This window comes from Cyprinodon tularosa, unplaced genomic scaffold (genome assembly GCF_016077235.1).
Source record: "Cyprinodon tularosa strain WSP-4 unplaced genomic scaffold, ASM1607723v1 ctg513, whole genome shotgun sequence".
NCBI classification, from domain to species: Eukaryota; Metazoa; Chordata; class Actinopteri; order Cyprinodontiformes; family Cyprinodontidae; genus Cyprinodon; species Cyprinodon tularosa.
The window spans coordinates 169,210-196,231 of NW_024039245.1; the positions used below are offsets into that span (position 1 = coordinate 169,210).

At 36.7% G+C, this 27,022-nt stretch overlaps 2 protein-coding genes across 2 annotated transcripts; both read left to right on the forward strand.

The window, feature by feature from the left end:
* The first annotated feature begins 4,135 nt into the window (after positions 1-4,135).
* LOC119795519 (taste receptor type 1 member 1-like) lies at positions 4,136-11,893 on the forward strand. Its single transcript, XM_038303560.1, has 6 exons — positions 4,136-4,317; positions 4,444-4,741; positions 4,863-5,588; positions 9,935-10,141; positions 10,290-10,410; positions 10,921-11,893. Exons 1-6 carry the CDS (start codon positions 4,136-4,138, stop codon positions 11,847-11,849), a joined length of 2,463 nt encoding a protein of 820 aa, XP_038159488.1. The 3' UTR covers positions 11,850-11,893.
* A 5,271-nt stretch (positions 11,894-17,164) lies between these two features.
* Positions 17,165-23,144, forward strand: LOC119795546 (taste receptor type 1 member 1-like). Its single transcript, XM_038303604.1, has 6 exons — positions 17,165-17,356; positions 18,660-18,957; positions 19,120-19,842; positions 20,689-20,895; positions 21,453-21,573; positions 21,793-23,144. Exons 1-6 carry the CDS (start codon positions 17,172-17,174, stop codon positions 22,719-22,721), a joined length of 2,463 nt encoding a protein of 820 aa, XP_038159532.1. The 5' UTR covers positions 17,165-17,171; the 3' UTR covers positions 22,722-23,144.
* The last annotated feature ends 3,878 nt before the right edge of the window (positions 23,145-27,022 follow it).

Genomic DNA, 27,022 nt, shown 5'->3' on the forward strand with positions numbered 1-27,022 from the left:
AAATCGTGTAGTATTATATCTGTAATCCCATTGCGTTAAAAGTAGGATTGCCTGTTTTTTGTTTTTTATTTGTCCCTTTATACCATTGTTAAATACTACTAAAAGTGATTCAATTATTTAATCCTCATGTATAATCATGAAACTCCCCAATAGTTTAAACTTCGTTCTCTTTAAAGAATATGATTTGAGATCACCCAAATATGAATTGTTAATTTGAAAAATTTAAACAAAGAAAAATAATAACAGTTTTGATATAATACTAATTCACTTGTATTTTCTTTTTTATTGTTTTCCCTCTACCATTATCCTTCAGCAAGGGAGGTTTTACATTATTTAGCTCTGGCAAGAGCATTAGTAGATTAAAAAAGTCCAACAAGCAAAAAGAAATAAACTAAGTAATATGCAGCTATTAGAAGAAAAATACTTTGGAATAATAACAAATAAACTGTAGCTCAGTGCAAACCACTGCATCACTGAGCCTCCATATATACCTCTTCATCTCAAGCTTTTGTCCTCTACCAGAGTAGCAGAGGCCTGGGAGCTTGAGGGTTTTTTCACGGCTGTCCCTAGAACTGCACATTTCTGGACTAAGATGTCTCATGTGTCTCCAGGTATCTGTTGGAGCCCCTTCTTTAAGGGTTAGTGCCCCGATTGCTCAGTTGTCATCATCATGGATTGGCCACATCAATCACTATGTCCGTCCTCTGCTTCTTATCAATGATCACAAAGTCTGGCACTCTACATGCCTACGGGAATCATGCCTAGTCTGGAAAAACAGTGTGCTGCTGTAGAAAATTACCCTTCCTTCATTTCTCCTCATTAATAGAGAATAATAAGAATGATCCTAGATTTCTTTTTAGAGTTATGTCTGTGTTGAACGGTGCATCCCACCTGCTCTTAGCAGTAATATTTTATGGGATTCTTTATAAATAAGATAATTGACACTCCTCTAAATGTGAATAATTTATCTCCGGAAGGTAAGGCAGCATTACAGGTAACTATAGAATCTGAACCGGGTTCAGACTGATTTGATCCAGTTGGACTTCAGAGATAGCAAAGCTATTATCTTGATCTAATTCTTCAGCTTGTGCATTAGATCTACGGTAGTTCCAACCAAGAAATTTAAGAAAGTGTTCCCTCTGATTTTCATCTCCATCTTAGCTGTGATTAACCTATCCATTTTACAGGGACATATGCCCCAGGCTTATAATGTAGCTGTAGTAAAACCTTTACTTAAGAAACTCTTAAGGATCTCTTGACCCAGATTACTTGGTCAATTATAGACCTATATTTAGTCTTCCTTTCTTATCTTATCTTGAGGAAAAAATAGTTGCCAAACAAGTGTATGACCTTTAACACCATAATTAACTTTTTGAAGAGTTTCAGTCTGGCTTAAGAGCTCATTATAGCACTGAGAAAGCTCTGGTAAAAGTCACTAACGATGTTCTCCTGGCCTCAGACAATGGCCTTGTAGCTCTACTTGGCCTGTTAGAGCTCAGTGCTGCCTTTGACACAGTCAATCATAATATTATTTTAGAAAGACTAAATTTATCTGACAGAATTCAGTTTGTTCACTTTAATGCTCCAGAGTTACCTGTAAGGTACTATATGGATTTGTGCTGGGGTCATTTCTCTTTAATATGTGCATGTTCCCAGTTGCTAGAATTATTAGACAACATGGGATTAATTAATTTCCACTGTTATGCTGATGATATTGAGCTATATCTGTCTATAAATACAAATTAAGCTAACCCATTACATAGACTACAGGCATGTCTTGAAGACATAAAATCCTGGCTGACTCTTAACTTTGTGCTTCTGAATATAGACAGAACTGAATTTATTGTTTTTGGACCAATTTCTTTGAAAAATAAGTTTATCAGTCAGTCACTTCATTTTGATTGGATTAAATTGATCACAAATAATAAAATATAGAATCTTGGTGTTATTTTTAATCAGGACCCCTCATTGAAATCCCATATCAAAGAGGTATCTAGAATTTCCTTCTACCATCTCCGCAATATTGTGAAAACCCCTGCAAACATCCTGTCCAGGTTTTGATGCTGAGAAACTAGACCATGTATTTATTACTTCAATGCTGGACTATTGTTATTCACTTTTAGGAAATCCACAAACAGTAGTTAAAAGCCATCATCCAAAATGCTGCAGCCAGATTTTTGATGAAAATGAAAAAGAGAAATCGTATTTCTCCTATTGAAGCTTCTCTTTATTGGCTTCCTGTTAAATCCAGAATAGAATAGATATATAGCCTTGAATGGCCAAGCTCTGTCTTCTATCAGAGATAAGATTGTACTGTACCTTATGTTTCTAACAGAGCATTTCACTCTCAATTTGCAGGCTTTCTAGTGGTTCCTAGAATTTCTTCAAGCAGAATGGAAGGCAGTTTTTTTTAGTTATCAGGCTCCTCTCCTGTGGAACCAACTGCCAGTTTTAGTCTGTGAGGCAGACACCCTGTTTACTTTTTAGGCTAGGCTTAAAGCTTTCCTTTTTGATAAAACTTACATATAGCCTTAGACTGCTGGAGAACATAGGGACCCCTTTCTATCATTCTGCATCATTCCAGCTCCATTCTCCCAGTCTGCAGTTCTATTTTGTTCAACCTCTAAGCTTATGCTCTCTGCTTTTTCTCATTATAGTAGCTTTGTTCCTGATTGCCTGTGACACCATCCCGAAGAAATATATCAGCTGTGCTGCTGCCATCAACCCCTTTGTTTATAGATGTTGGAGCTTGGCCTGTTTTTTGTGTAGTTCTGTTTCTCTTACTGTGACTAACTGTATGTGCTCTCTTTCATCCTCGGGCATGGGAGCTAGCTTGGAGCTCATCTGCCTGAGTGTTTGTTTCCTGCACAGAGCTGCCTGTGGAGCTGGTTGCTTTTTCTTCTTTCTGTATGTCTGTTCCTTGTTCTTTGAACACCAGTTCTGCCTCGGCAGATGGCCGCTCAAACTGAGCCTAGTTCTTCTGGAGGTTTCTTCCTGTTAAAAGGGAGCTTTCCTCTCCACTTTCATTATAAGCATGCTTGGTGTGAGGGATGGCTTGTGAGTCAGTGAGTTGATGCAATCAGCTTGTGTTGTTTAGATTGAAAAATTACAACCAATCTGACTGAATTATCTGGTTGAATTGTCTGTGCTTGAAGTGCTTTGAGATTACATGTTTTATGAATGAGCATGATATAAACAAATTGAATTGAATTGAATAGATTTTATGAAATGCCCCTGTCACACCATGATGATTTAGACCAACATATGCCTGAAGTATGGAAAATCTTGCAAAAACGCTGGCATACGTTGCATAAGTTATGGGTATGTTTTGTATGAGTTAGGAGCGCACTAAAGCAGGCTGGCACACCTCGACTTGCAGCAAGTATGTGTAGTAATTTTGAGCATGCTCAAAATTTCCCGATGTATGCTGGCATATGCTCATATGTGGGGCATAAATTACACCTAAGTTATTTGATAATTGACACACCACTTTTTACAACCAAGTATCAGTTTTGTATAGTCTACCATAAAGTTTTTTTTTTTTTTATTAAAGCACATTTAGGAAGGAATTTTGGATGATCAAGAAAAACTAAAACTATTGCAGTATTAGTAGGATTATGGTTGCGGGAGGATGATAGTTGATACATGCAGTCATGAGAATGAATTGTGTATAAAATCATCCTTTTTTGAAAGAAGTAATTTATTCTTGTGCCCTCAGCTCATATACAGTGTTTGGAACCCTGCACTTAAAAAAAGGAAATATTTTTTTTTCAACTCCTTGCTTTGTGCTGTAATGTTAGTGTACTCACTAAGATTTCGTAATTATTTATTTTTGAGCAGGCAAACTATGCCTAATGTGGACAACTTCTAAATGATACAATTGTTTTCTCTGTTGTGTGAAAATATTCTCAATTTTATTGTTTTTGTAGAGGCATTGAACTTCCCACCCATGTGCACTAAGACATTACAAGAGTGGTTTCAATGCTTTTGCATGCTACTTTGTAAATTACCTCTTAACCACTTCTCGGTATGAATTTTATTACCACCAGCATGGAAATGAATAGGTTTCACCATCAAAAGTGTCTCTAAAACCCTTTGACAGTTCCTCTCAGACTGGTAAACAGTAATTGCAAGAATGTCACATTTTCTTCCTGCTTTGTGGGTTCTGGGATTTTTCCTCCATGGCATCACAAAATCCACGCTGAGACCCTCAGAATTTCATTTGAAAGGAGATTATTTACTTGGTGGACTTTTTGACATCCATTATGTGAGCTCATCTCGTTATCAGCGCAGACCTGAAGCCATTGATTGTTCCCGGTGAGTCACTTGAATTAATCTATAAAGTTGCTGCTGGAAACTCCAACTCTTACAATAAAGTTAGTGGGCTTTAAAAATTAAATCTGTAGCAGTAATGCAATGTTGTATTCCCATTACTTTTTTTAGTGAAATTTTCCTTCTTCCAAATTACCGGAGGTTTCAGTTGATGAGATTCACGGTTGAGGAAATAAATAATTCCACCACCTTGCTGCCAAATGTTAGCCTTGGTTATGAGATTTTTGATATCTGTTTAGACACACTTAGCCTACCAGGGATCTTTAAACTCATCTCAGTGAATGGCTCCATCCAGCCTTGGCCTGACCCATCAAAGAATCGCTCCAAAATAGTGGCTTTGGTTGGTCCTTTTACAAGCACACAGAGCATGACTGTTGCTCCACTTTTTATGATGGATCACACTCCTATGGTAAATATGTTGTGTTTTGCATTTCTTGAACCTAGTTATTAGCATTTATCTTCCATTATTTTTTTTTATTTTCATATCCTAATGTTACGTTCAGAAATGATTGTTTATGCACTCCTGGCAGGTCAGTTATGGATCCTCTGCTTCAGTTTTTTCCGAAAAACTCAAATACCCCTCATTTTTCCGAACCGTGCACCCCAACAAAGACACTATAAATGTCATTGTCGCAATTTTCCAACACTTCAACTGGCGCTGGGTTGCTTTCCTGTACAGCAATAATGACTTTGGCATTGACGGCCTGGAGAGGTTCATCGAGAGGATAAAAAACACTGACATCTGCCTGGCATATACCAAGGCCCTCAGTGAAAACACAGATCTCTCACAAATCCTCAAACAAATAGATGCAGATAACATACATGTAATTGTTGTTTTTGCACCAAAAATATATGCTGAAGCTGTCATTAAAACTGCAATTCAGCTAAAGGTAATCAACAAAGTGTGGATAGCAGATGATGGATGGTCTTTAAACAAAGTTCTTCAAAAAATGGAAGGAATCAAACATATTGGAACTGTGCTTGGAGTGGCTCAGCCTCTAGTAACAATTCCTGGTTTTCATGATTTTATCAATTTTACTCAAGGTCAGGTACCTAAAGCAGACTCTGAGCAGCAGACCTTTTGTAATCAGGTTTGCAACTGCAGAAATTTGACTGCTGAAGATATTCTTGCAGCAGATCCCTCATTCTCTTTCCCGGTTTATTCTGCTGTGCATGCTGTTGCTCATGCCTTACACAACATCCTAGAATGTGGAACTGGCAGATGCAAAGACAATATATCCGTCCAACCACTGAGGGTGAGTACAAATCAGTCTTTTTTTCATTTACTCACACATGTTGATGCATAGTACTGTATATAATAATTAGGTTTGAATAAAAATGAATAATTATTAGGTTTAATACAATTAAATGGAAATCTAACAGCTTAGACATTGTTATAGTTTTGCATTATGTCCACCTGAAATTACAATGCTGTGCAAAAACCTAAAAGTTATACAGCTATACATCTTCTTATACATGGCCACGGGAAGTGGGGCTGCTGGGGCTGCTGCAGCATCCCTTAGTGGCGAGAGGGAGATTTTAAATGTATTAAAAATACTTGCACAATTTAAAAACAAAACAAATGATTTGAGGGTTTTTTTTATTTTACTGTTACGTGTCTTCACATTTTAATTTAATTATTTTAAGGACTGATCAACACAAGTTCACGGAAGTTACGTTCTAGGCAACATCAAGCAAGCTAGTGGTCTTGAAAAGGCTCTTTACTTGTATCTATCATTAGAATTTGTATTTTTTTTTTTTTAGAATTCAACTTTATTGTCATTACATTGTCAAGAATAAAGCAATGAAATTCACTCTCTGCATTTAACCTATCCCCTTTGGGAGCAGTGGGCTTCCATTTTCGGTGCCTGGGGAGGAGTGTGGGGTTAAGGGTCTTTCTTAGGAATTTAGAATTCACGCTGTGGGGATCGAACCGGGTACTTGCAACCTTTTCAGAACACAAACGCACTCTTCTAACCACTAGTCCAGAGGTCATCGGTTCGGTCAGGGTCCGGATCCGGAACCACCTGCTGGCTAATCCGCAGCCAACCTGATTTAAAACATTTATAAATATGCATATTGTCCGACGACAGTGTCAAACGTCCCTTCCACCACTTCTCCTTTTAAGGTGGTAAAGCTTTCCAGAGCGTCCGGCACCAGGCTGCACGTGATGCAAATTAGCCAATGAGCTGTGTTGGTCAGGGCTGCTGCTACTGCTGAAAGAAGCGCTGTATCGAATGAAAGAAAAGTGAAATGGTGTACTCAAAGATGACCCTGCTCATTTTGAGTATGTTTGGCTCAACCTACTGCTGTGAAGCAGGATTCTCCACCATGAAGACACTGATATCAATCTGATATCAATCAAAGCTCACAAATGAACACCTTAATATGAACTTGAGTATGAATTTGTCGGCATTCAAACCCAGGATTAAAATCCTCATAGGACAGCCCAAAGCCGAACTTCTCTCATCAAGCAATACAAAAGAAAGGGGGGAAAAAAGGTCAGTTCAAAGATGTGTCAAAGATGTGGGTCAGGAAATTACTGACAACTGAAAACATTTTGGCATCTTTGTCTTGGTCACACTACAGCAACCTGGAAAGTTGCTGGTTTTATGTAGATGGAGGCTCACCCTCCTAGTCGCATTCCAAGTTAGATGCAAATCACTAGCTACGTTTACATGCGCAAAATTTCCCCGATCCGATCCAAACCTTGGTTGATCGGAAATTCAAAATCTCCGTTTACATGGACACTAAATGAAATGATCCGATCATGACGTGTGTTTACATGTACCAAGCGTTGGATCAGATTAAATCTTTTAAGCATGCGCAGAACTTCCTGCCAAACTTGGCAGTTCTGTCTGCGTCTGGTTTTTGGGAGGCCTGACAAACGATGCGCTCGGAGCGAGCGGAAAGAAAAACGGAGAGAGGAGGAAAAAAGTGTTTGGCAGCGAAATGTCCGAGAGAAAATGTAGAGAATGAGCGATTGAACCGGCGTGGGAGAGCGAGTGGGCTGTGGAGAGAGAAAAGAGGAAGAGGAGGAGGATAAATTCCTGCTTCCTGCAGCTTTAAATGAACTTGAGTGTATAAGTTGCCGTTCCTAGACTCCTCCCGCCATGTTGTTCACAACAAGAGCGAGAGCGACCGGTGGTTTCCTGTTGTTGACAAGGCGGAAAAACGTCACGCTGACGTCGCACACATGCGCAGTGAAGATTATTTTACTCTTAAGATCCGAATGGGTGTTTACATGGACGCCAATCGGAATGGCGATCGGCAAAAACCACCTCTCTCTTTCGGAATTAAATTTAGATCCGATCGGACCGAATCGGATTAGAACCTTCAGTCTGACATGTTTACATGAAACATTTTTGATCTGATCAGGCCTTCAATCCGATTTGTTGTGTCCATGTAAACGTAGCTAATGACTCATTCTGGTGCGTCATCAGAGTTTATTGGTTGTTTTCAATCAAGGATAGGCAATACTGGCCCACGTGATCCACTGTCCTGCAGAGCCAACACCCCTGATGTGATTTGCTACTTGGCCATCTGAATCATGATGAGACTGCTTATGGAACTTATTTGTGGGGAGTTTCAATACAGGGTTATATACAGTAAAGAAAATAAGCATTTGACCTCCCTATGATTTTGCAAGTACTCACATAAAACATGTAGGGGTCCAATTTCATTTTAGTTTCATGTCAACTGTGAGACACATAATCTATTAAATAATTAAATAATTTATTTGCATGTTACTGCTGCAAATAAGTATTTGAACTTAAGTTAATATTTGTTACAGAAGTCTTTGTTTGGAATTACAGTGGACAAACTTTTCCTGTAGTTTTTCACACACTGCACCAGGGATTTTGGCGAATTATTTAACTCATATCTTCTCAAGATTATCCACATTACTGGGCTATTGCAGCTCTTTGGTCTTAGCCATTTAGTAGTTAGAATCTTCCTGATTGTGTGGGTTGGACAGGTGTATTTTTGCAGCAAATGACCTCAAACAGGTGTGTCTAGTTTAGAATTGTAAGAGAACTGGAGGTGGACTTTTTAGAGGCTAAATTGTGGATAGATTTTGTGTTCAAATACTTATTTGCACCATATTAATTATTAAAAAATCAAAAATTGTTATTTCCAAGTTTTTTTTATTGGATTATATCTCTCACAGTTGACATATACCTAAGAAGAAAATTTTACACCCCTCCATGAATTATAAATGGGAGAACTTTCACGATCGCAGGATGTTCAATTGCTTATTTTCCTTATTGTATTTTTGGGAACTAATACTGAAATCCTTCCCTGTTTAGTGTTGGCTTTTCTCTTTAGACAAAAAGAGAAGTATATTTCTCTTGTTTTGATTCTATGATGTGCTACTCAGAGCACTACTTGGTGGACTGAACTGCATAGAAAAGCCACACAAGCTTTACTATAGCCTAGGTGTTCTAAGTAAAACCCAGTAAAATTCAAGCAAAAAACTAAATAAATAAATAAGATGATTAGTTACTTGAAAAACATTTGTGAACACTTGAGTTTTTAGCTGCTTTTTAAAAGTGTCAACTGGTTTATTATATATCTGTCTTTGAGATGAACCAGCTTTTGTCTGAGAGTTTTTAAGGTTTTTAAATTCACTGATATGTTGTATTTGGAGAAATGTATCCTTAGTTTCTCAGAAACTCTTAATACATAAGGGGTGAGATATATTTTTAATCATTGTTCTCTCCTTGTGTCTCCCCTGTATGATTCTGGTAAACCTCATTGTTGAGAATTTCATCATCCTCAGTGTGCATAGCACAGTTCAGTAAGGGCAACATGTTTGTATTAGCATCCTCTCTGGTAAACTCTATGTTTCTGTCCACTGAGTTAATGTGGTTTGTGAATGCCTCATTTTCTTGAAATTTTGACCCAAGAGTCATCCATGTATATAATCCAGTGAGTTAGTTATCTTCCCTTTTAAGTACTGAGTCATCTGATCTCTGTAAATATTTGTCATAATGAGTGAAATTGGAGGCCCCATGGCAAACCCATCTTTTTTTAGAGAAGTGTCTCTGTACTTGAAATACATAGGGTTCAGAGACAGAGATCGAACAGGTCATACATCTGGGTTGCTGTTAAATTGCTCCTGGCTTCTTGATATTCATCATGTTTCAGTTTCGTTCCATCAGTGTTCACTGCCTCCAAAATACAAATGTAGGTTAAAAGAGAGATAACATAGTGCCAGACTCAAAGGCTGGACTTTAAAAATAGAGTCTGTGGAGGTTTGGATGCGATGTGGAGCGTTTCCACCCAGTGAGCCAAAATTGTTGTAAGATTTTATACTATGTTGTGTGTGACAACACTGTAAAAACAGCTGCGCTCAAACAGCATTCTCTAGTGTAAGCCACCAGCAGTGACAAAGACTCCTGGATATTTGTTGAAAGGTTTTCAGAAAAACTGAACAAAAGTTTGGCTGCATCCAATTTAAGTCTTTTTCTTTGTTTTTTTTTGTTTTTTTGTTGTTGTTTTTTTTTTGCTGCAATGACCTGGATGACTGATATTTTGCACAGAAACGTACAAAGTTCCCTAGGAATGTTTTATGATTAAAATTCTTTGTTGTACAATTTAGATGCTAGATGAACTCAAGAAGTCCAATTTTACGTTGTTAAACCAGAGTGTTCAATTTAATAAGAATGGAGACCCCCGATTTGGACAGCTTTCAGTAGTTTTCTGGAACCAAAGTGGGGATGCTCAGGAGGTTGGCTTTTACCATTTTAGCCCATCTCCAACCTTCTTCATCAATGACACCCTAATTCAGTGGCACACAGACGGGGAGGTAAGTCTGCTTTTTATTGTATTACACTCAGCAACATAAACTATGTTGGTGCTGAGTATTCTATATGTGCTCTCATCCTGCTATCATAGACGATATTCTCAGTGCCCTCTTTGCATTCTTTGTTTTGCTAATGACCTATTTTGTGCAGGTACCGATCGCATTATGTTCCCCAGAATGTCCAACTGGATATGCAAAAAAACTAATTGGAATCCATGAATGTTGCTTCAGGTGTGAAATGTGTCCAAATGAAACTTACTTAAACATTACAGGTAAATGATTGAAATTGTAAGAATTACATCTGTCTACTGATTGTCCCAAATGTTAAATACCCCTGGCAGATTTCAGTTTAAAGAAATCTAACAGGTTATATTTGCCAGGGATATAAATACATTTGAGTTTTACTGTAATCACATACCACTTTATTTAATCATAGTTTGTAAACTGCACACAGAATGTGCTGAATTGTAAACATATTTACTATTTGGCCCAAGGTTATATATGGCATAAACTGAATATTTTCCTAAAAGTACAAACAAGTCAAATTAAACTGACTTTGTTCAATTCTGATGTGATATGGTCACAGTTATTATATAACAGCATAAATATAGCTATACAGAATGATCCTATAACCAGAAAGCTGCAGAAACCTACCAGAATACAAGTCTTCACTCAGTGAACTTGATTTTTTTTTTTCATACAAGCTTTGTTTTGCATAGATAAGATTTTAACCTATCTTAAACATTATAATTATATTTAATTTTGTCTGCACTGTAAAACAGATGATCCCTACAACTGCATCAACTGTAAGGGGACAGAGTGGTCTCCAGCAGGAAGTGCATTATGTCACCCACGACTGGTGGAGTACGTACCGTTCACAGACAGCAGGGCAATACTGTTGATGGTCGGAACCTTGATCTTGGTGGGTCTTATTCTAGCTGTATCATTTCTCTTTGCCATCAACTACAACACACCTGTTGTCAGATCTGCTGGAGGACCAATGTGCTTCCTGATTTTAGGCTGCCTCACTCTCTGTTGTCCCAGTGTGTTCTTTTACTTTGGTAGGCCTACTAATGCTTCCTGTTACTTGAGGTATTTCCCATTCCTTTTGTTCTACACTGTTTGTCTTGCATGTTTTGTTGTACGATCTTTTCAGATTGTTTGCATTTTTAAAATAGCTGCAAAGTTCCCGAAACTCCAAAGCTGGTGGATAAAATATCATGCCCAGTGGCTGTTGATCAATGGGACATTCTTGATTCAAGCCTTGTTGGTTCTTCTTAGTTTTTCTTTTTATCCTCCCAGACCATACAATGAAACATCATGGTATCCAGACCAAATTGTTCTAAGCTGTGACTTAAATCTAACAGCAGCATCTTGTTCTTTTTTTATTCCCTCATTATTATGCTGTCTTTGCTTTAATTTCTCTTACATGGGAAAAGACCTTCCAAAGAATTACAATGAAGCCAAAGCCATAACCTTCTGCCTACTGCTGCTGATCTTCACCTGGATCTTGTTTGTTACTGAATACCTTCTTTACCGAGGAAAATACATCCATACTCTCAATGCTCTGGCAGTTCTTTCAAGTCTTTACTCTTTTTTGCTGTGGTATTTCCTCCCAAAATGTTACATCATGATCTTTCAATCCCATAAAAACACACAGAAGTACTTTCAAGGTCTCATTCAAAATTATACCAAAACAATTTCACAGTAGCTTCAGCTAAAGAAAGGGAGGGGCTGTGGCTCCTGTGCTTCTAATACTATATCAATGGGTTTGGGTGTTTTTCTTTATGTCCATCTTTTTTGTTTATTTGTTTTTTTTGTTTGTTTGTTTGTTTGTTTGCTTCTTTTGATATGTATTGCTTTTTGTCTAATTTGAAAAACTGAAGCACTTAAAATTGTGAATATAAATATAAATCGGAAATAATAAAGAAAGATTTTATGACATCGTCAGGAAGTCAAGGCTTGGGCACAAATGAGTTGTACACAGATGTCACCAGGCTGTGTGACCACCATCAGTATTAATTGGTGACAATGAAGATATAATTTCAAAATAGCCACCACAAAGTCTTGATCTCATTCCCAAAGGTGAACCTAAACTAGGCTTATCTCAGTTACACCAGGCTGTTAGGAAGGGACCAAACTAGTCGGAATCTGTGGCAGCCAAAATATTTGACCCAAGTGAAGCCACTGAAAAGCAATGCCACCACAAATTTATAAAACTTATGTAACCTTGGACATTGATAAACATAATTATATAATTCTCGAAAAGGTTAATTGGCAATATTCTCATAGTTCAGTATGAACGGCATGTTTTTAGATACTGTGTAGTGTATTAGCTAAAATTAGTGCTGCAATGTTTTTGTACATGCATGTTCATCGGCATAAATATCAAACACTTCCGAGTTTCTTATTTTAAAATATAGTGATGTAGGATATAGGGATGTAGTTTGCTCTAAAATCAAAGTGCTCCAGAAAACCATAGAGTTAGAGGACTCAGACTAATGTCAAAAAGTTCCTTAAACAAATTCAAAACAGTTATAAGAATAAAGGGAATATAAGAAAAAAAGGACATATTAAAACTACCAGCAAAGTATTACGTTGAGTTGGAGGCTTGGGAGTAAAAGTGAGGTTTTGGGGTCAATTTTGAAAACAAAGAGTATAACTGAGAGTGATTAAACCAATCAGGTGTACATTTGTAATTTTTTTCGATCTTAGATGAAGTCCTTTAACCAACTAAAAGCCCCTGGTAGGCCGGCTATCGAAAACTAAAAGGTCCTGGATGCAATAGTCATGAGAAATCAATCAGGACAGCACAACTGAAATACTTAAAATCAAATTAAAGCATTTGACAATTAATTTCAATGCTATATTTCATTGCAACCCATTCATTGTACCTGTTAAAAATCAAGCTGCTGCATTTTGCAGATCCAAAAGGGAAACGAGGGAAGCCTGACTGGTCCAAAATAGAATTTAATTTTACATCAATGAAGTCTAGAAGTGATACAATGTAAAACATGGATCACAGTTGCTCTGGGTTTTTTAGGATAGGGTTACTTATAGTTTTAAACTTTTATCTAGCATATTAACTACTTGTTATTGGTCTTGTGTGACTGAATACAGATATCAGGTTTTTATTTATTTTGATTTAAGTTTTTGTGTTCTTTGATCTTAGCCTGCATTTTGTAATAAATTTTGTATTTCTTTGAATATTTCATTGAAATTATATTTAGTTGCATTTAATACATGTTTTTTTGGTGGGTGTGTCCAATAATTTTTTATTTTTTTTGATCTAGTTATATATTACTACATATCTTTATAATTTAAAGTCTACGTCAACTTTTTTACATCCAGTTTTGTTATTAATTCCTATTTAACAAATCCTAGTTGTTTTTGTCTTATGCCAATAAAGGTTTGTTGTGTCCCCTGACATGAGTACATTTGTTTCCCCATTTGCATCACCAGGTTCAGTGTAATGCCCCATTACCAGATTCAGTTCATGTAGTGCAGCAGTGAGTTTAAGCTTTGGAAAGATTTTCATAGGTTTTCCATAAATATCACATGATTTCTCATAAAATGGAAGAAAAAATATGGTACGATAAATACCTTCCTTATGAAGCAAAGATCCAACATGTCAAAGCAAATTAAAATCATATTGCTCTCAGAAAGAATATATTTTTAAGTGATGTTTAATGGTAATTTGTTTTACAATGAACAAAATGCACCAGGAAAACCATAATAGCTGCTGTTGCACCATTGAATAATAATTTTTTGGAAACCCAAAAGAAGAAATCTATTGATCTTTGCAATTATCTCTCTTATGGGTAAACTGCTGAAGAAAAATAAATCTTGTGATGTATGGTTGTTGATTTTCTGTGTTTTAATTCTACTGTTCATTCATTTTGTCCTATTGAACTTTTACTACTATATTTTTAGAAGTAAGAATTTACTAATTAGAAGCAGCAATGCAAAGAAATATATTTCAAAAGAAAGCTATTGTGACTTTGTTTTGTTTTTTTGCATTGGTTCAACTTGTGCATCTTTTAATATCTGCATCACCTGTCACCCCGACATTTACAAAAGTATTCTGTAGTATTTTAATGGCTTTAAAGTTTTAGATTTACCACACATTTGTAACTGCTGGAATTAATGTTGCTGCTCATGTGTCTTTTTTCATCCTTTATAAGTCCCCATCCTTTCCGCCCACATAGGAAAAAGGTGTTCTGCCTTTCCAAGAGCTGCCCACCTGGATTTAAATTTAATGGCTATCAATCACTTTATTCTGTTGCCTGATTGCAAATTTTCATTGAACAAGTTGCCTCACTGGCCTAGTATTTAGTAGTGCAAGGACCATTTGCTAGAGGAGGTGGTTTTCTTAACATAAACCGATTATCCGGTGTAATTTGCATCTTGTTTAAATGCATCTACAAAAATTAGATTGTGCCTTTTCTCAAGGTCTAGATAACAATTCAAAACAACTTATTAAAGTAAACAGATCAAAAAGAAAAATTTATTTCTAATTAAATACTGTACTTCTATCTTCCATACTGAATGCTCTTTGATATTTTAGACTTAATTTGACTCAAAGCAGGCAGGATGTTGTGCCTCCAACTCTTCCTTTAATCTCTGGAACCTTGCTTTACAGTACAAGCTGTTCTTTAATATAAAAATATAACATTGGACCAGTGAGCAGTAGTGACATGAAGAATGCAACATTAGTATCTTATGTTTAAGATTAATCTGTGCATAGTGGTTCCAAATTTATTGACTAAAATCTAATCTGACTCCTTTTAAAGCTTCCCCTTTTTTTATATGTTGCTCATCAACCATTTAAAGGCTGCAGTTATCCCTGTTGCTTAAGAGACTTTTATCACACATTTTTCTTTCAATCAACAGGCCTTAGAGCAACATATAGTGAACAATGCACCTCTATTGCAATTAATTTTTTGTGGTTTACCCTCATTGTGTATGGGGTTAGTCAATCTCCTTAGGACCTTTTTTTTAAATAACCAGTAATCCAAAAGTTGATATAGCTTGCAAACTATTCCTGACTGAAGGATCATTTAAAGCATTGGTCTTAAACTCACTTGCAACTTCTGGATGTGTGCATCATCCCAGTAGACTCCAATGTGAGCTTTTCAGGACAGCTTGACTGCTGTTTTAAGTTAATCAAACTTTTTAGGTGTGCAAGTTAAGGGTGACATCTAAAAGTAGCAGGATACAGGACCTTGATGATTGGAGTTTGAGACTTAGGAAATCTTTAGAGTTTTTCTTGGTTATGCCACACCCTAATTGTTAAATAACCAAGTCACCTTTTTCAGAATTGTTCCTTATTTCTTAAACAGTGAATTTCAGGTTTTGAATATCTTTTAGCCACAGTGATCATTAAATAAAGCCTTAAGTTATTTCCCTCTGTGTGTAAAGGATCTAAAAGGATCAGAAGTCAGTTAAAATAACATGCCATAGGAGTTAAAGCTACAGTGTGTAACTTTTAGCGACATCTAGCGGTCAGACTGCAGACTGCAGCAACATGAACATCTCCCCCCACCGACGGTGAGCGTTACGGGACAAAATGTCTTCCACGACGTCCGCATCACCTACCTTCTCAAGTGATGAGGTTTGTTTACATAGATAATTTTACAGATAGTATTTCATTAGTCTGTGTAGGGTATAGATTTCATGTAGACTTAAGATAATAAATATACCCGTTATTTTTTTCTACATCGTTGTGACATTTTGGTGATCTCGCAATCACTAGTTTGTTGGCTCTGCGCTGCCGTAGCGCAAAGATGTATGCCTCCATGGTTGCGAGACCCGCTCCTATGTAATTATAAATAACGAATTCTAAGGCAACGCAAATATTAAGGTTAAGAGGCTGAGCTCGTAGATGATGATAAAATAACATAATTATGTATAATATATTACATTTCTGACTGTATATCCTTGTAATTATTACACACTGTAGCTTTAACATAATACAGAGGTGGTCTTCCACATCACCATTCTAAATCTTATAATTTATAAGTTTCACTTTATGAAATAAGGGGAAATATACTGAAACATTTTTTTTCAAAAGCTATCTGTATGGACAAAGACCCAGACTCAGTCTCTGTAAAGTTTATTTTCAAAAACAAAGTAACATAATGATTCTTCTTTTGTTCTGCTTATCCAATCAAACCTTTTTATTTTATACTTCAGAAACCAGATTTATCAATGCAGACATGGTAAAACACAAAGTGGTGTCTGTACTAAATAAACCATGGCTCTTCAGTTAGTCCTGACCCAAACATCTGCAGCAAAATGCATTTTCTAAACGTCAATAAGAAATTGCATCATAGCAGAATTTTGTCATTTGGCCTGATTTAAGAGAAACTTAAATGACATACAACACTCCTAACACAGCAAAGACAAATTCTACCCCAATCAAAGATAAAAACAGATTGTTGGTCTGCTTTATTGTAGTATATTAATGATATATTATAGTAAGAGTACGTTGGGACACTCATCACACACCGTCTTTTGGGTCATCTGGTAGCGCCTTGGTCTGAGCTGCATCGTCCTTCATCTCCTGTCTGCAGCTGCACTTCCTTTTACCAGGAGGCTCTTTGGCTACAGGTTTGTTCTGCACAACCTCTACTACTGTAAGTTCCCAGAGTACACCTCTTCCAGCGTAACCGCAAGGTCCACAACTATGTCATTCCCTCTAGGGAAATTCCTGTTCTCCTTTCCTCCAAATATGAAGCCAAAGTAGTATATTGTTGATATACAAAAGTATAGAACTGAATAATTAATTACTGTATTTTTGTTCTGAGTTTTTGGTTAGAAAGTGTTTGTCCAGAACCTCTCGTGACTCTTTTGCATACTGATTTGTGAAAACTCAATCAACCGTTTATAGGTCTGTGTTTGTCAGTTGTCAAGTATTTTCTCATGCGTGGAAAGGAACAACAAAGGTTTGACCAACATCACTTTGTCACAACAAAGTATAAATGGAGGTATTTCTTACTGCAACACACATTAGATGAGGAGGGCTGCCAGAATGCAATACCTTCATTTTGCTTTGGTGTTTCTGTTTGAAAATGGCCTGCATGTTTCATCTCAATGCACGGCTCAAGTCTCAGATTTTTACATGCCTGGGGATTTCTTGATAGGTGGACTTTTTGATATTCATTATGCCCAGGCAGACAATCACCATGTCCGACCCGAAGCACTTGATTGCTCAAGGTGAGTTAAATTTTTGCAGTGGATTATTCATTGGAAAGATGTAGAGAGAATAATGCAAATAAATACTAATTTGGAACTCAAACTTGAACTTAAATAATTTGTCTGGATCACAGTTGTAATCTTCTTTCTGTACGTTGCAAAGATTTGGGAATGGAATAAGAGCGGTGTCCTTCGGCTAAGAACAAAGTGTAATATTTTGATAAGGCTGGAGCCATGGATGACTCCTCCTCTGCAAACCTGTATGATGTCATGATATGAGGATGTGGCACACTAGAGATGTATAAAATGCTTTTCTAACTGTTTATCGGGGCCGACTTCACGAGATAAAAAAGAAATCACTGTGAGCAAATTCTCTGTCTTCAGGTGTATAAAACTCTGCTCACTTCAGAACCAACAACACAGCAAAAAATGCTTCAGGGTCCCCTTCCCAACCCGGCAAACCCCAGGTCCAACACGCTCACCTTAAAGATTTCCCCCTTAAGCAAACAACAAAAACATTCAGAATTTAGAAATTAATGTATCCATGTGTTCATGCAGTATAATGTCTAAATTTAACCTTTGTGTTTGTTTTCTATTGAAATAAAACAAATAAAAACCAGAAACCTCAAGTTATGTCTGCTAATCTAAACACCTACCAGTATACTTTGTACTAAATAAAGAAATAGAGGAAAAAAATATATGAATGATCAAGAAAATAACCCTTTTTTAATTAGGTCCTTTACGTTCAACCCCATAACCTGTCATTTGTCAATTATCATTTTTAGTGGACCTGTTGCCGTTCAGTTTAGAATACTTTTGTACGAAATGTTCTTAAAGACCCCTTTGGTAGTTTATTAGCCTATATGTTCTCACTACAATTTGACATCAGTTTATGGCTGCAGTACCTCGTCTTGGACAGAGTAAAAATAACTCACACTTGTGATATTTTTTCATTCATCTGGGTTATCTTTGTTCTTACTAAATAGTATTTGAGTATTATTTGGTCCAGGAGCCCTTTAATACTTGAATTATTAATGTCATTTCACTGCATATGGCTGCAATATGCTCATCCACACTCCCCAGTGGATGCTGGAAATCCAAATGATTGGAACTAATCTCTGTACAGGCTTTGTACTTTGTGGGCCTGGATTATTGACAACTGTTAAAGTGATTTAACAGTGACAGATCAGGACAATACATGTTATATCAGACAAAGATAACTTGAGTAAGCACAAATTGTTTACCACCCAAATCTTACCTCTGGCTTTATTACTCTTGGCAATCTATATACAATAGATCTGACTCCTTGTTTCTTTTTCCTCAGCCAACGTTTTAGTATCTCAAACTATCGGAGGTTTCAGTTGATGAGATTTGCTGTAGAGGAAATCAACAACTCAACTAGCCTGCTTCCAAATGTAACTCTGGGTTACGAGATGTTTGATCACTGCTCAGATACGCGTAGTTTCCCAGGGATTTTAAAACTCCTCTCAGTCAATGGTCAGATCCAGCCTTGGGCTGAACCATACAGAACACTCTCAAAAGTCATAGCCGTGGTCGGACCTTTCACAAGCACTCAGGCCTTGACTGTAGCTCCATTTTTCATGGTGGATCTCATTCCTATGGTACGTATTTATTGAATCGTTTCACTCTATACCAAATAAGCATTTTAAATAGCATTTCTGATGAAGAAATAGCAATGAGGCATCATAAAAAGGTTACGGTTTTATTCTTTTTTTATCTTTAACTAATAAGGATGAATTTTTTCTGCTGCTCTTCTTTGACAGGTTAATTATGGATCCTCATCCTCTGTTTTTTCAAAAAAAGCTAAATTCCCATCATTCCTACGAACAGTCCATCCCAACAGTGATGTTATTGAGGTGATTGTTACCATTTTGAAGCACTTCAAATGGCACTGGGTTGCTTTCCTTTACAATGCTGATGATTTTGGTTATGATGGCCTAAACATATTTAGAAATCAGATTACGGACACAGACATCTGCATTGCATACACAAGAGCGCTCATGACTGGCGAGAATTTTTCTAGAGTTTTTCAACAAATTGAAATGCAGCGCATTCATGTTATCATTGTTTTTACTGCGGAAATGGCTGCTGAAGCTCTGATTAAATCAGCTATAAAATCCAACATCACAAACAAGGTTTGGATTGCAAATGATGCATGGTCTTTGAACAAACGGCTGCTTAAAATGAAAGACATCAGAAATATTGGAACCATACTTGGTGTGGCTCAGCCCCTATTAACTATTCCTGGTTTTGTTGATTTCATCCATTCTATTGAGAGACAAAGTGAGTGTGGCCACAATGGACAGCAGATGCTTTGCAATCAGGTTTGCAACTGTAGTGACTGGAGGGCAAAGGATGTTCTCGAGGCCGACCCGTCCTTCTCCTTCCCTGTTTATTCAGCTGTATATGCAATCGCTCATGCTTTGCACCACAGCTTACAGTGTGGAGAAAGTGGATGCAATAACATTACAGTATATCCAAATATGGTAAGTGTATCATTTAGTTATTTATGTTCTGTTGCAACCTTAAACTGTCATTTATAATGGTTTATCTAGTAAAGTGAACAATAAGCAAGTTTATTATTTTTATTACTAGTTGTTCAAACATGTATGGTATTGACATAGACATCAAAGGGCTTTACCAGGGCTTTTTGCAGGTGGAAACATATTTTACATGTAGCTATTGTAAGAAAGCTATAAAAAAAAAAAAGATAAAACTTTGTGAAAAGATCACCCACTAGGAAATTTCAGTTTATCCAGAAACTAAAAGTTTAGACAGTTTTTCGGTGCTTTTATATTGTACCTGGGAGATTATGTATTTAGGGGACCAGGGAATGGGCTTGGAGCCATTTTGAGTTATATCACTGCTAACAGTTACAGGTCCATATTCATTTCATATGAGAAACATCTAAATAGCTTTAAATGAAATTAAGGAACAATAATACCTTTGGTCAACCATTGCACTGCTTAGATACACTCTCATAACAGCAAGCAAGACATGTTTCACTGACTCTGTAAGTATTATTTGATTGATGGTTTGATAATAATTTATACACAGCCTATTTAGAAAATATGTAATGCAAAAGCAAGTTCTGAACTTGCTGCACTTTCAGGATTGATTATTTCTCAGGCTAAACGTCTCTGGGCTCAAACATGACAACAATCCCAGAGCTAAATCTCCAAGCTGCTGGGAGAGTGTTGTAAAGGCCAAGTCCAAGCTCAAGATTTCATGAGAGCTGAGCAAATTAAGCCTTTCAATACTCTGAAAGGTAGTGGAGAAAAAAAAAATGTATTCTGACAAACCTTTATCTAAACTTTGTTTATCCAATTCAGGTTCTAGCAGAGCTACAGAAGTCCAATTTTACACTGCTAAACCGGACTATTCAGTTTGATAAAAATGGCGATCTCAAGTTTGGACTTTACTTTGTCGTGTTCTGGAACCATGTTGGTGATGCACAACAGATTGGGTTTTATAAATTTTACCCAAAAGTCCACTACTACATCGACAGTGAGGAAATCATCTGGTACACAAATGGAGAAGTAAGGAGTCTCTGATGTGGATGGATGGATGGATGGATGGATGGATGGATGGATGGATGGATGGATGGATGGATGGATGGATGGATGGATGGATGGATGGATGGATGGATGGATGGATGGATGATGGATGATGATGGATGGATGGATGGATGGATGGATGGATGGATGGATGGATGGATGGATGGATGGATGGATGGATGGATGGATGGATGGATGGATGGATGATGGATGGATGGATTTTAAATGACAGTTTGCTTTCCAATAATTATGATAAGAAGTAATGGAATATTCTTTAAAAGCTTTATAAATTGGCTGAATGGACTAAACATTGCCCTAATTACTGAAGTCGTAAGGTTCAGCTTTAAAATAAAAATATGGGTCTAAGGCTAAGTGTAGGATGAAAACATTAACCATCATCTGAAATCTAAAGTGCTTATAAACCAATCAGCAAAAAAGCAAAAAATGCGGGATTTAAATAATATGGGTAAATCTTGATTATTTCATGTGTCTTCTTGTTGTTTGTGATCACCTTTGTCCGTTTATTGATTTTTTAACAGGTCCCGACTTCTGTTTGTTCCCAAGAATGCCATGAGGGATATGTAAGAAAGCAAACTTACCCTCAAAAATGTTGCTTTACGTGTGAAATCTGTCCAAATGAAACATACATCAATGTTACAGGTAGTTACAAAGATAGCCTATCAGATTATGGAATCTGATTCATTATTTAATTTTTCATCCTTGCCTTGTTTTTTCATGAAAATATATAACTTATAGCATCATAACAAAACCACCTTCATCAACAACAAATAGTCTGAGTTAAAACATCTAAACTGTGTTCTCTCTGTCTGAATTATTTAATAAAAGAAGAATTTATACAACTTGTGTGTCCATTTTTAGATGATCCCTACAACTGCATTAGCTGTAAGGCGACGGAGTGGTCTAAAGAAGGAAGTACATCATGCAACCCACGGCTGGTGGAGTACGTATCACACACAGAGATGTCGTCTGTGTTGATCATGGCTGGAGCCGGCATCTTAGTGGGCCTCACTGGAGCCATTTCCGTTCTCTTTGCCTTAAACTATAACACACCTGTTGTCAGATCTGCTGGAGGACCGATGTGCTTCCTGATTTTAGGTTGCCTCATTTTGTGTTCTGTTAGTGTGTTCTTTTACTTTGGCAAGCCCACAAATATTTCATGCATTCTCAGGTACTTTCCTTTTCTGTTGTTTTACACAGTCTGTCTTGCATGTTTTGTTGTTCGCTCTTTTCAGATTATTTTCATTTTCAAAATAGCCACAAAGTTTCCCAAACTCCAAATCTGGTGGAAAAAATATCATGGCCAGTGGTTAGTCATTGCTGGAGCTTTTACAGTTCAGACCCTCCTACTTGCTATTAGCTTTGCATATGATCCACCCATATTGTACAATGAAACATCATGGTACCAAGACCAAATTGTGCTTTTCTGCACTTTGAATCTTGAAGCAACCTCTGGCACTTTTGTTTTAGTTGTAGTTTTGAGCTGCCTTTGCTTTATTTTCTCCTACATGGGAAAAGACCTTCCCAAGAATTACAATGAAGCCAAATCCATAACCTTTTGCCTGCTACTGTTTACCGTCACCTGGATCTTGTTTATTACCATCTACATACTTTACCATGGGAAGTTTATCCAAACTTTGAATGCCCTTGCAGTGCTCTGTAGTCTCTATTTCTTTTTGCTGTGGTATTTTCTACCAAAATGTTACATCATTATTTTTCAGTCTCACAAAAACACACAACAATACTTCCAGGGTCAGATTCAAAACTATACTAAAACAATAAGTCAGTAGGTTTTCCCAAAAATATTCTAGTACTGGTTAAATATTTGTATAATTTAGCCACCCTTTATTTATTTGTTTTATTTATTTGCTTATTTTTCTGATGGGTGGTATCCTATTTCATGAATATTGTTTGAATGAATTTAGCTGTGGTGCAATTTTTGGAGACCCCTGTTTGTAATACTTTGTACTTTCCCATTTTTCCTTATGTGACAGAAGCAGACAAATTATTTATATTTTAAAAATCTCTTTAGATCGTCCACAATCTAGGTCTCTTGCTTATGGTGCATTCTCTTCTGATTCTACCAAAACTTATAGCTCCTGCGACTGTGATGATGATGGAGACATGTTGTTTAATTTCTGGTAAACAATCCTGATTTTCCCCACATATTTTGTCTTTTTTAGTTATAAGGCCCTAGTCTCTTGAAGCTTGCAGTGTGTCATTTATTTTGGAACAAGAAATCCAATGTGTCTAACTAGTTAAGCACAAATGTCAAATAAAAAAAACCTTTCTCAAAGGAAACAAGTCATGTTACTAAAATTTTTTCACTCAACTTAATTTTAAACTTGTATAAACCTAACAAAAATCCATCCATTATCTGCTTATCTGTCAGGGTCACAGTGGGGCTTGTTTCCCTTTCTCCAGTATGGGCAAAAAGAGGGTACACCATGGACAGGTCATCAGTCTGTCATAGGGCAATACAGAGACACAAAATCCTTTAGAGACTCCAATTATTTTAACAATAGTTTCTGGACTTCGGGAAGAAGCTGGAGTACCCATAGAGAACCCAAACATACTGAAGACTTTCTGAAGGTTTATTCCCCAATGATTAAATAATTCAATTTAACATTTTCTGTCCCTTTGGAAATATGTTAATAGATCAGAAATATCTGCATGATTCTTTCTGCTAAAAATATACATATATTTTCTCTTTTATTTTTAAGTTCTACCAACACAAGTTAAAGACCAAACGAGAACAGTACACAAGTAACTTTCAACTACATACATCTATAGCTAAAGTCTTGCAGTTTTCAGATTCATCCCTGCTCCAACACCCCAGAATCAAATGAATGGTACAGCATAAACCTGATGTTTGTAAAAATGTCGATAAATACAGCATGCCATTCAGTTTAGCCAAACTGGATGGCATGGGGAAAAAATAGTTATTTCAATCATTTGATTTAGCTCAATTGAAGCAGGGATGTTTCTAAAGCTGTAGGGCAGCAGCTCTTGGGAGCTGGGGTTTCAGGCCATCATATTGTGTGATAAACAAATTAATTTTTAAGGTTGTTCTATACTTGAGTTGAAACATGAAAGGCTTGTTTCTAATCGTGCAAGCCCAGATGCTTTAAAATTTTTCTTGATTATTTTAGGTGCAATTGTTATAAAATATATATATATATTATGACCACATGAGGCCGCTGTTCTAACAGAAGCAGCCGACCACATGACAGTCCTGGAGTATAGGAAGCACATTTATTAGAATAAGTTCACAGGTTTATAATAGGTTTCTGTAACTGCAATCTATATTTTGCAAAAGTATAAATCCTTTGTGTTTTGGGTGCCAGGTTTAGCTGCACTGTTTTTTTGTTTTTTGTTTTTTTTTAAGATAATGCATTGCTAAGGGTTTTTGTTTGTTCCTTTTTTCTCTGTTTGAAAGTCAGTTTCACGCAGTGATGCTCGGCTGGACTGCAGAGGGGGTGTCCTGCCAAGTGAAACGGAAGGAGGCATGCAGCAGGGGGTAGATAGGGGGCCGCAATTCTGCTGGGTAAATTGTCGTTTTGTTGTGGCTTTTCAGCTTCCAGGCAAGTTAAAAAAAATGGGAGGACGGACCGTGAAACTAGGAACGAATTGGTGAAAGGTGCCACTTAGCATGGCATATGGCACTTTCTAGGGAGCGAGACGCTGACACCTACAAATTGACAATTTCATACCAATTTCAGAGTTACTTTAGCCACACACGATGGCAGCCAACAGGTTTAATCTTAGCAGCATCTGAGATTGGTGGTGTTGCCTATTGGTCAATGCTAAAACGGAGAGATAATTATTGATATTGATATTTGGTGATAATATTTTATCCTATGTTTTGCATTATAAAAGGCTGTCCTCGTTGTAACGCATTATTTAGTACATAAAGCATGTGCGTTGAATCGTTTTTCTAATGAAGCTGTAAAGATAGATCGGTTTTCCATAGGCTGTCACCTTTTTTCCAGGCTATATTTAGGTCTGAAGTCAATTCAATTTAATTAATCTCATTTATATATTGCTAATACACAACACATGGCATCTCAAGGCACTTTGCAGTTCACCAGATGATCCAGTCAAACTGATTCAAAGTTTTCTATCTAAGGAAAACCAGTTGATTGCATCAACTCAGTAATACTCTAACCTCTAATACTTTTGTATAATGGAACGCTTCATTTGTTAAATTTGTTTTCCCTACCATCTAATCTAAGCTTGAAGTAAATAATTTTAAGACATATTTCTGGACTTTTATTAACATTGATAGGTAGATATTTTCATTAATACTGTTCAATTTGATTTGTGTGTGTGGGGGGGGGGGGGGGGGGGGTTATTATGGTTTTTCGCTTGGTGGGATAAAGGGAAATACACACCTGCAAGGTACCCATCATTTCAGGCCAAATAACTCAAAGGCGCAATTATATGTTTGCGTTTGGTGGCCGTAAGCTGTTTTGGTGATGTTACAACTGAAACTGGGCCATTTTGTGTGAACTCAGTTCAATTTTTTTTTTGGTTAGAATAGTATGTTGTGATATTTTTTAAAGAGCAGTGAGTTTACAAATCAATTCATTTATTGACAAAAATAAGTGAATAATAATTAGAATTCACACCTTACTATTTACACGAATTAAATGGAGTATCTTGTTGTTTTAATAGAATAGACATGATAATTCCATTATAATGTTCTAAAACTGATATTTTTTTCTGCACAAATCTTCCATTCAAATCTCATTTGACTACTTAAAAAATTTAAATGTTGTCTGAAATAAACAACTCTGGCTCAAGTGTAGCTCCTTGTGGACTCTCATACATGATTTTCATAAAAACTGGTTTTATTTTCTTTTTTTAAGTGTCACTTCCTGACCCAAGGTCCATGAATCACATATTTTCTCACCTATAGTTTCCTTTTTACAATTATCTAAAACTGGTGTATTAATGTTCTAATTTCTATGGACTAAAAAGTCAAATTAGGTTTATTAAATACTGAATACAGAAGGCTTTTATAACATCCGATTAAAATGTTGGCCATATGATTTTCTTCAAACATACCTTGATCCATATGCCCAATTCAAACATCTTATTATAAAGTCCAAAGATTTAAAGTAATTTGGTCATTCATTTGTTTTAATATCACCTTAAATCAAACAATGCTCTTGTGGCTGTTGTTTTAAACTCCACTGAACGTAGTGGGCCAAGATCTACTCTGTTATTCTCATTCAAATCCTGCTCTACTCCTTCAGAGTAAATGGCAGATGTTTTGCAATTGAAGGCGCATCAATACCCATGCGCTTCAGTCTTTAACAAAGGCGCACTCCTTTTGTCAGGCTCTTGTGTCTTTTACTTCAGAGGCCAACAAAAGGCTTCATCCTCCAGCGCAGTTATAAAGTTACTTTCCTGGTTAGTTCATTTCGGCCCTTGAGAAAAACCTAAAGCGATGTTAATGTGCGGCCTCTCCTCCTTTCATGCGCTAACTCCGGCACACACAGAAGAACAGCGGCCTTTGTGTCGCCAATCTAAAATAAGAAGGCTTTAAATAACCCGAGGAGCAGTCTATAGAAATTCATGACGCATTTTTTTTCCTATTTGATGTTTGATCAGAGGTTCCCCAACACGTTCGTCGCGTGGCTTCTCGTGAAATCCTCCCAATATTTCACCTTTTCTCCCAGTCCACCTGTTCATGAACCTGTTCTCGCTCTTTTAATCACGCAAAGTGAGGGTTTGGTCACACCTCAGGTCCAAATGAATAGAAGGCGGTTCATCGATTTGCTCCGCTCTCCATGAGACAAATTATGTTCGCATATTTTAAGAGTATTCTTCTGAAGCATTCAAAACATGTTAAAACTTAAATCCCTATAACACAGTGGCCACAGAAATAAAAAAATGTACTTATTTTTCTTTTTGTTTGTTTTTTTTTAACTTATTGTGAATATCTATTTGTATTGATAGTAGAATATGGTGGCTCCTAACCACTTTGGGCACAAGTTAAAATAAATGGGAAATATTTTCCAATGTTAATGCTTCAAGAAGGGGAAGCTTTATTTCTTATTATATGACAGAAGAATAGATCTAC

Coding starts and splice junctions, on each gene's coding strand:
- LOC119795546 (XM_038303604.1), top strand. CDS start 17,172: ATGCAATACCTTCATTTTGCTTTGGTGTTTCTGTTTGAAAATGGCCTG. Junction 18,958..19,119: donor TGGTGGATCTCATTCCTATG/GTACGTATTTAT, acceptor CTTCTTTGACAG/GTTAATTATGGATCCTCATC. Junction 20,896..21,452: donor TCTGGTACACAAATGGAGAA/GTAAGGAGTCTC, acceptor ATTTTTTAACAG/GTCCCGACTTCTGTTTGTTC.
- LOC119795519 (XM_038303560.1), top strand. CDS start 4,136: ATGTCACATTTTCTTCCTGCTTTGTGGGTTCTGGGATTTTTCCTCCAT. Junction 4,318..4,443: donor GAAGCCATTGATTGTTCCCG/GTGAGTCACTTG, acceptor TACTTTTTTTAG/TGAAATTTTCCTTCTTCCAA. Junction 10,411..10,920: donor AACTTACTTAAACATTACAG/GTAAATGATTGA, acceptor ACTGTAAAACAG/ATGATCCCTACAACTGCATC.